The sequence below is a fragment of the Asparagus officinalis genome, chromosome 10, assembly GCF_001876935.1.
Source record: "Asparagus officinalis chromosome 10, Aspof.V1, whole genome shotgun sequence".
In the NCBI taxonomy this organism is placed as follows: Eukaryota; Viridiplantae; Streptophyta; class Magnoliopsida; order Asparagales; family Asparagaceae; genus Asparagus; species Asparagus officinalis.
In genome coordinates, this window is record NC_033803.1 from 18,917,256 (window position 1) to 18,926,615 (window position 9,360).

General features: G+C 41.6%; 1 protein-coding gene across 1 annotated transcript; it reads right to left on the minus strand.

Moving 5' to 3' along the window:
* Window positions 2,664–4,849, minus strand: LOC109825953 (MICAL C-terminal-like protein). The gene has a single exon (XM_020392877.1). The coding sequence runs from the start codon at window positions 4,390–4,392 to the stop codon at window positions 2,794–2,796; it is 1,599 nt and encodes a 532-aa protein (XP_020248466.1). The 5' UTR covers window positions 4,393–4,849; the 3' UTR covers window positions 2,664–2,793.

Genomic DNA, 9,360 nt, shown 5'->3' on the forward strand with positions numbered 1-9,360 from the left:
CTCTTAATAGAAAAGCAGAAGTTTTTGTAATGGGAAAGTTTATGCATTGCATGTAATTTTGTTATTATTCATACTATCAACCCACCGCCTCTTGATTAAGCCCCAACTCTGACCTCGTTTGGGGTACTCTTTTTCCTTCGTTTGGGGTTTTGTCCCATTGGGTTTTCCCCAACCAAGGTTTTAATGAGGCCCCAAAGTATTTTTTCCTTGTCTTTTGTAAAATCTTATAATTTTAATAAAATTAATTAATTGATAATTTATTTATTTATTTGTTTAATTTGTATAAAGGGGCACACTTGAGAAAATTTGCCCTGGGCCTTAGAAAACCCAAGACCGGCTCTGATGCAGTCTAAGAAACATGGTAATCTATGTATGTGTGTATGCATGTGTGTATGTGTCTGTGTGTCTATGTGCGTGCATGTGTGCGTGGGTGAGTGTGTGTGTTAAACGAGGGATGGCGTGTCTGCGTGTGTATGAATGGGGACAGTGTGTTTCTTCATGTCATCGGCTAGTGCGTCGCTAACATGGCACGTCCATGCCATCTGTTGTGATATGGTATTGAATTTATAGGTGGAAACAATTGCTCTGATTAATCCATGCTAGCTTAACCAAGTAAAGAGCCTAGTCCAAATAGTAAATAACGCAAAATATCTAGAAGTTATTGACAAGAATTCCAGATGTGTAACGAGATTTATTAATTACATTAAATGATTGGTCGAACCTCCCGGGGCATCTTAGGCAAGGTTTTCATGTGATCTACAAATGATCTTATTACATATTTTTCTTTTCCCCACAACATTTGGGTGACATCTCTACTGTGGTCTTACATGTTTCTTGATCACAGGAATTAAGGGATGCCTTCATGAATCGAAGGGATGGAGATTTTTTAGGGAATATTTGGATATAGGAAAAATAAAGTAAGACAAAATATATGATATTGAAATTGCGCTCATCATTTAGTGAACTAAAAATACACGTGTTGGGCCTCATTCCTAGGCAAATCGCATGTCAGATAACTCGCAAGTTACACAATGCTATGTGCAACTTTTTATCATTCTTCTACTCCTCCTAAAATGAAGAAGTACAACTTATTTATAAAAGTGAAAACAAATAAAACTACATAAGTATCCTACGTCCTAACTTATATATAACTAAGCAACAAATCTTAGATATCCTAACTAAAATATCTCAACTAAAAAAAAAATCCTTACAAATAAATTTCTAAGTGATTTATTTAATCCCAGTTGCATGAAATCTAACCTTCTATTTTTTCTTGCACTGACAAATCTATTCAATTCACTATAGGAGTTGGAATTTATTGCAACGTAGTAAACTTAATTTGGCGGTACATGCTAACAAGGAATAGTTTTTTTGGCACTTGCTTTGCGCATTATGCAATGAAGGAGGCAATACGTGACATGGTACTCAAATATTATTTTTCTTAATCCAAGGAGTTTTTGCATTCAAATAGCAACTCTTCATGAATCATTTTTTAAGTAATCGTAGTCGGGACCTGCTTCATTTGTCTGTTTTGATTTTTCAAGGAGCAATTATACGTGACACAGTGTAGATTTTTTTTCCTTTGTAATGCTAGATATGTTTTTGCCCTTTGTAAGGCTAGATGGCTGGGCCTCTTACTATGTTTTGTGAAATTAGTGATCATATTATTATAAGTTGAAAAAAAAAACATATATAGCATGCACACAGGAGGTTTAAGATATGAGACCGAGAGAGCGAAACTTAACATTGAACCTTTCTTTTAGCTAAACCAAAGAAGAGGAATAAGGAAAAGCAAAAGAAAACTGGTAAGTTTTTCTTACTGTGCCATGGAAAAACTTCTGGAAAATGTCATCAGTTACGTCATAGAGCAGTCAGCATGAGGCCGCGAATAATCATGGCGTAAGGGAGAAAAGCCGCGACTTCAAGCCTTATTTACCTCTTATTTTGTTTAGCATCTCCTTTTATCACCAAACATATACCTAAGCAAAGAATTATTTTTTTCATCTGCCTGTCGCACAAAATTTTAAAAAGTTCATGCTCTGTCATTATTAAAGTTGATTCCTTTTTCGAATGTCTCTTGCATCCATCTTATATTTTAAATAATCCAAATATCGGTAATAAAGCGGGTTCTTGCTTTGAGTTGGAGAAAGCATAAACGGGAGGCCATCTAGTATATAACATTGATTTGAATCAAAGAAAAATTTCCGGAACCCTGTAGAAGAATCACTGACAGTTAATCTTGTTCATTTCCAACCTATATACTATATATACTACTATATATATACTATATACTATATATATAGCTACTACTATCTATATAGATTATATATACTATAGGTATATTAATATATAATACATGAACATTTAGTAAAGCTTTAACCCGCGTTTCCCATTCTTAATAGTAACACGCGTGGTCCCCAATGTTGGGAAGAAGGCCGTAGAGGCAATGACCACTCACAGCAGAATGAAGGAAATTTAAACCAATTGAAGCTCTTCATTCATTACAATACAGCATCATAACGTAGTTATTATATATATATATATATAATATATAATGTATATATATATATATATATAATAAAAAATAATAATTAACATAGTATATCTAAACTCACATATAATCTACCAATGCATAAAATGTAGAGGCAATGCATACCAGAGAATGAAGGAAATTTAAACCAATTGAGTCTTCATTCATAAATACAGATGTTCTAATTAATAAAACTTCCATATGTATCGAAAAGAAAAAAGAAAACATAAGAGAAACAAACCATCAGCTCTCTCTTCTAACTGCTACTTTGGATTTCTACTGCTTCTCTGCCCACTCGATCTCTTGATCGACGCGATCCTCTGAAGCCGTATTTGCTCTCTAAACTTAGCGATGAACTCATCAGCCTTTTTATCCACCTCATTCTCTTCTGGCACTGCTTCCTCCGGCACAGATTTAGTCTCTTCTGCATCAGACAACTCACTATCGTCATCATCAGTTTCAGAGTCGGTTGCAGAAATGATCATCTTCTCCATGAACTCGTCCTTCTTCTTGCTTTGATTTCTTGGCACTGGTGGAGGTTTCTTTGAGCGAAGTGTTCTAACTGATCTTGCAATATATGGGTCGTTCTCCATGTTGGAAGAATCGACACCAACATTCTTGCTTTGGGTTTTTCCCCTTCTGCTTATATCCTCAAGCTCATCCTTGAAACTTCTCTTTGCATCCCTTTTCTCCGGGTGCAAATAGTATGTGTGAATGAGAGGTGGAGGTGGTGGAGGAGGTGGTGGAGGTGGTGAAGACTTGTAGAAGCTCTTCTTCCTCCCGAAATCCTCACTGATCTTACCTCTGATTTCTTGCGAGAGAGTTGGAGATCTGAAAGTTGTACTTCTTGAGGGAGCCAATTCTGTATCAAATGCAGAACTAGGTGGAGAATCTGTAGTGGTAGATTGGAAAGATCTACTTCTTGAAGTTCTTGAAGGAGAAACTTTTTTTGGAGACAATGATCCGAAAGATGCACTTCTTGACGGAGCCAGTACTGCATCAAACGCAGAATTTGGCGGAGAATGATGAGTTGGAGATCGAAAAGATTGGATTCTTGAAGAACCGAGGTCCGTGTCAAAAGGAGAATTAGCCGGAGAATGACGACCCGAAGACTGGAAGGATGGAGTTCTTGAAGGAGGATCAGATTCTGTATTAAAGGAAGAATTAAACGGAGCATGAGGGGAAGGAGGAGATGATGATTCTTCCTTCGTCTCCATTCTCCCCGATCTTGATTTCCACGGAATTGGAGATGGGAGGACAGCGCTTTCCTTCCTTCCAGTTTCACTATCTTCATCATTTTCATCGATCTCATAACTGGAATCGAATGATTTTGAATACTGAGACCTAGATTTCAAGCTTCGAACCGGCAAAACCAGAGGCTTCGTGCTACTACTATTTCGGCTATTAGTACTTTCTTTGGCAACCATAACCACGGGCTCTTCTCTGTAGTATTGATTATAATTCCACGTCTGGTTCTTTCCTTCATCGGCAAGATCCAACCCTTTTGGTGATTGGATCTCTTCTTCATCAAACACCGAGGGTACCTGCAGAATTTGAGACACATAAGACTCTGGCGTTGTGTCAGGTTTCAGTTGTGTCTCTTTCTCTATGTCATGATCGGAGTTTCGGCGGCTAAAAAGGCCATAGGAAATCGCTATGCCAACAAGGAGAAGATGGAGGAGCTCCCAAGTTTGTGTAAGGATTGATTTGTTTGATAATTCAGGTGATTGTGAAGAAGGGAAAATAGGGAGAAGGGCAATGAGAACAGACACAAAGATTAGTTTGTAGAGGAAATTGGGTAATGGCTTTGAAGGGTTTTGCTCTTTCTTTGGAGATGATGGGGTCTTGCTTGTCTCTGCCATTAGACGTGAACGGAGTTTACTCTCTTCTTCTACCTTTTATGTTCTCTCTCTTTGGCTTTGGTGTTATTAGAGGAAAGAAGGCTTAGGGATGAAGGAAAAGAGGAGGGAAAGATAAAGCTAAAGCTTAAGGTGAGGGGATGCCATGTCTTTAAAGAGCATAAGGTGAATGTTTCCTTTTCTACTGTCGGTGTGAATTGGCTAAACAGTGCATGAAGTTGGTGGAATATGCAAGAATGCCCTCTTCTCTTCTCAACCTTTTCTGCGTACTGGTTTTTCTCGTTATTTGGCTAAGTCTAGCTTCGTTTGGATGAGTTTGATGCTGTCAATCCTAGCAAATCAAGTTGGCCATCTTTTTGCTTGTCCATGTACTATATTAGGAGCTAAGGATCAAAATACTTGTTAGCTGTTTTGCTTGTCGTACAGATACAATGTACGTATGTGTGTATGTACTTATGTTTATTCGGTCTTTTTTTTCTTTAAGATGTGTATCTTGAGCAAAATATAATTCATAATTATGTTGCTTTTTTATCAGTTTAAGTATTTCCTTGTAGCTAATTGCCCGTTTTTATTCAAAAGAGTAATCGTGATATACTGCAAGTGTTTAGGGTGTTTAAAGTTAGGTTTATTGCCGATGGAACCCCTGTAGCTCGTTCTATTGTTGCATATAGACCACTTGAGTGAATTTTTGACTTTTTTACCCTCAGTAGGTCTATTTGTCAAAAATCATTTTCTATTTATCCGAATGTAAAAGAGTCTAAAAAATTTCGCTCTGGGGTCTGTGAAGAAATTACAGAAACTCAGAAGAATCAGGAAAACCAGGCGGCGGTCGACCGGTCCGGTCGACCGGATTCGTGCACAAAGGTGGTCGGTCGACCGGTGCGGTCGACCGAGGGGTTCTCTGGATTTTGGATTTTCTACTGGGAGCTGGTCGGTCGACCGGGCCGGTCGACCGAAATTGATCGCGGTCGACCGGTCCGGTCGACCGACGCTGTTTTGGGCTGGGCTTTCAGGTTTTCGACCCGATTCGTTTTGTAAGTTCTATATATACCTAAACCTGTTTGTTTAGGGTAGAGGTTGGACGAATTTGAGCAGCCAAAGAGAGAGAATCATTGCATCCAATTGTGAGAGAGCTTTGAGAGATCTAGAGCTTTGTTTTAGGGTTTGGTCTGAGAGATTTGTAACCCTATTTGTATTCTCTTGATTTCTAGTAGAAAGAACTCCCCCCTCCTTGCCCCGTGGACGTAGGCAACTTGCCGAACCACGTAAATTGTGTGTTCTTGCTGTGATTGTGGTTTGCATATTGTTTGTGGTTTAGTTCGAGTTATTGTTCGTGTTGCCCTAGAAAGCTTCCGCCGCGCACAACAATTGGTATCAGAGCTAGATCGACAACATGGGAGATGCAAGCACGTCAGGTTCGTCTCTAACAAAGGCGATACAGAGTCTGAGCATCAATAACACGAAGATTGATGTTCCGAAGTTCGATGGCAAGATCAATTTTGGATTGTGGAGGTGTCAGGTGATGGATGCTTTGGATGCACAGAATTTGGAGGAGACTCTTGAGTTAAAAGAGAAACCCGCTGAGTTGGAGGATAAGGTTTGGAGAAAGATGAACAGTAGAGCTTGTGGTGTTATTAGGTCATGCTTGACGCCGGATCTTATTTATGATGTTATGAACGAGACGTCGGCGAAGAAGATGTGGGAAACACTCAATGAGAAATATCTTACGAAGAGCATTGAGAATCGGCTTCACTTGAAGAAGAGATTTTACCAGTTCAAGATGAAGAGAGGGGTTTCCATCAGGGAGCATGTCAACAATTTCACTAAGCTACTTTCAGATATGGCCAATGTTGATATTATAGTTGAGGATGAAGACAAGGCGATGCTACTTCTGTGTTCGTTGCCCGAAGATGATTATGGTACGTTCGTTCTCACTATGATCAATGGAAGAACTACAGTTAGCTACAAGGAGGTGACCTCAGCTTTGGTGAACTATGAGTTGAGGAAGAGTGATGGTGAACCCTCCGAGAAGGCATCGGGAGATGCGTTAGCAGTTCGAGGCCGAGATCCAAACCGTCGTCAGTTCAACCGCTCAAAGTCAAAGAATAGGAGTGCCTATAAGAGTGTTGGTAGAAATCAATGTCGGTATTGTAAAGAAGAAGGACATTGGAAGATTGACTGCCCAAAGTGGAAAGAAAAAGCCGGAAAGAATAAGGGGAAAGCTGCACAAGCTTCAGAAGTGAATGTTGCAAAAGCTATTGGTGAGCATTCAGATTCAGATTCTTCAGGCTATTCATGCCCTGCTTTACCGTCGGTTTGCTATGCGGATTCCACGGAGTGGATGATGGATTCGGGAGCTACATATCACATCTGCCCTAAGAGGGAGTGGTTTTCTAGCTTTGAGGAGCTGGAAAGAGGGGATGTCGTGCTTATGGGTAATGATCACGTATGCCCTATTGGTGGTATTGGTTCAGTCCGGATCAGGATGCATGATGGTGTAGTGAGGGAATTGAAGGAAGTGAGGTTCGTGCCGCAGTTGACGAAGAACATCATTTCTCTTGGGACTTTGGAGGCAGCAGGATATCGAGTGATCTTAGAGGATGCTACAGTGAAGGTCACGAAGGGTTCTATGGTGGTGATGCGAGGTGTCAGGGAAAACTACCTATACTACTTGAAGGGCAAGACAGTTACAGGGGGTCTGGCAGCTTCTATCACTACAGAGGAGGACACTACCACCTTATGGCACATGAGACTTGGACACACAGGAGATAAGTCCCTACAGTCATTGGCTAAACAGGGGCTATTGAAAGGTGCTAAGACCTGCAAGATGGAATTGTGTGAGCATTGTGTACTTGGGAAGAAGACTAGAGTGAAGTTCGGCACCGCTGTTCATAACACCCAAGGTACATTGGATTATATTCACACGGACGTTTGGGGTCCTTCCAAGAACACATCTCTTGGTGGGGCCAACTATTTTGTCACTTTCATTGATGATTATTCCAGGAGGAATTGGGTATACCCGATGAAGCATAAACATCAGGTCCTGGATATTTTTGTGGAGTGGAAAAAGAAAGTGGAGCTGCAGACAGGTAGAAAGGTGAAGACTCTACGTTCAGATAACGGTGGAGAGTACAAGAGTGATCCGTTTCTGCAGTTTTGCCGGGATCACGGCATTAGAAGACACTTCACAGTTCGAGAGACACCGCAACAGAACGGGGTGGCTGAGAGATTGAACCGTACCTTGCTGGAGAAGGTGCGGTGTATGATGACGCAGAGTGGATTGCCTAGATCTTTTTGGGCCGAGGCGTTGGTTTATGCGAGCCATCTTGTGAACAGGTTGCCGTGCACTGCGATAGACGGGAAGACTCCTTTGGAGCGTTGGTTTGGTTCGGAGGCTAGTGACTATGAGTCGCTTCGGATATTCGGGTGTCCAGCTTATTATCATGTCAGTGATGGTAAATTAAATCCGAGAGCGAGGAAAGCAGTCTTTGTGGGATTTAGAGATGGAGTCAAAGGCTTCAAGTTATGGGATCCACAGGACAAGAAGATAGTTATTAGCAGAGATGTCACATTTGACGAGGCGTACATGATGAGGCCTCGAACCCCTCAGCAGGTGGAGGGAGACCAGACAGGAGAGATATCGCAGCAGGTGGAGGATGATGTGACTCCACCCACTCCAGAGAACACTGTATCCATTGAGGCTCCTACAGAGGTGACACTGGGAGGAGATGAGATGACAGATGGGCAGATACAGGATACAGTAGATCATGGGACTCAGGAACAGGGTCATGTTCAGAGGACCATTGCAGCAGATAGACCGAGGAGAGAGATTCGTCGGCCAGCTAGGTATAATGATGTCATGGTCGCATATGCATTATCAGTGGAGGTCGTTGATGATATGGTTCCAGCCACATTCAGGGAGGCAGAGTCTAGCCCCGATTCGATCAGGTGGAGGGAAGCTATGGAGGAGGAGATGCGGTCTCTTCAGAAGAACGACACTTGGACACTTGCACATCTACCTAAGGGTAAGAAAGCTATTGGTTGCAAGTGGGTATATGCGAAGAAGGAGGGATCTTCTATTGGGGACATTCGGTTCAAAGCCAGATTAGTTGCCAAGGGATATGCACAGCTTGAGGGCATTGATTACAACGAGGTATTTTCACCCGTTGTGAAGCATTCGTCGATTCGGATTTTATTGGCGTTGGTGGCACAGTTGGATTTGGATTTGGTCCAGATGGATGTGAAGACAGCCTTTCTACACGGTGATTTAGATGAGGAGATCTACATGACACAACCACAGGGTTTCAAAGCTGCAGGAAAGGAAAATTTGGTTTGTAAGCTGAAGAAGTCTCTTTATGGTTTGAAGCAGTCACCAAGACAGTGGTATAAGAGATTCGACGGCTTTATGATTGGCCGAGGGTACACGAGGAGCCCATATGACCCATGTGTTTATATGCACAAGCTACAGGATGGTGAGCTCATATATTTGCTTTTATATGTTGATGATATGCTTATTGCTTCCAGGAATTCTTCGGCTATTCAAAAGCTAAAAGAGGAGTTATCATCCGAGTTCGAGATGAAGGATCTTGGAGAGGCAAAGAAGATATTGGGTATGGAGATCGAGCGAGACAGGGTGAAGGGGAAATTGAAGCTAACACAGAGAAGTTACTTGCAGAAGATGTTGAAGAAATTCAGCTTTGATGGCAATGCAAAAGCAGTTAGCACACCATTGGCTCCCCATTTCAAGCTTTCAGCGTTGATGTCACCTGTTTCAGTTGAGGACAGAGATTATATGTCGAAGGTCCCATATGCCAATGCAGTAGGTAGCTTGATGTACGCGATGGTGTGTACGAGGCCAGATTTGTCACAGGCCGTGAGCATGGTATCGAGATACATGCATGACCCCGGGAAGGGTCACTGGGAGGCCGTGAAGTGGATTCTACGGTATGTTCGAGGCACCGTGGATGTTGG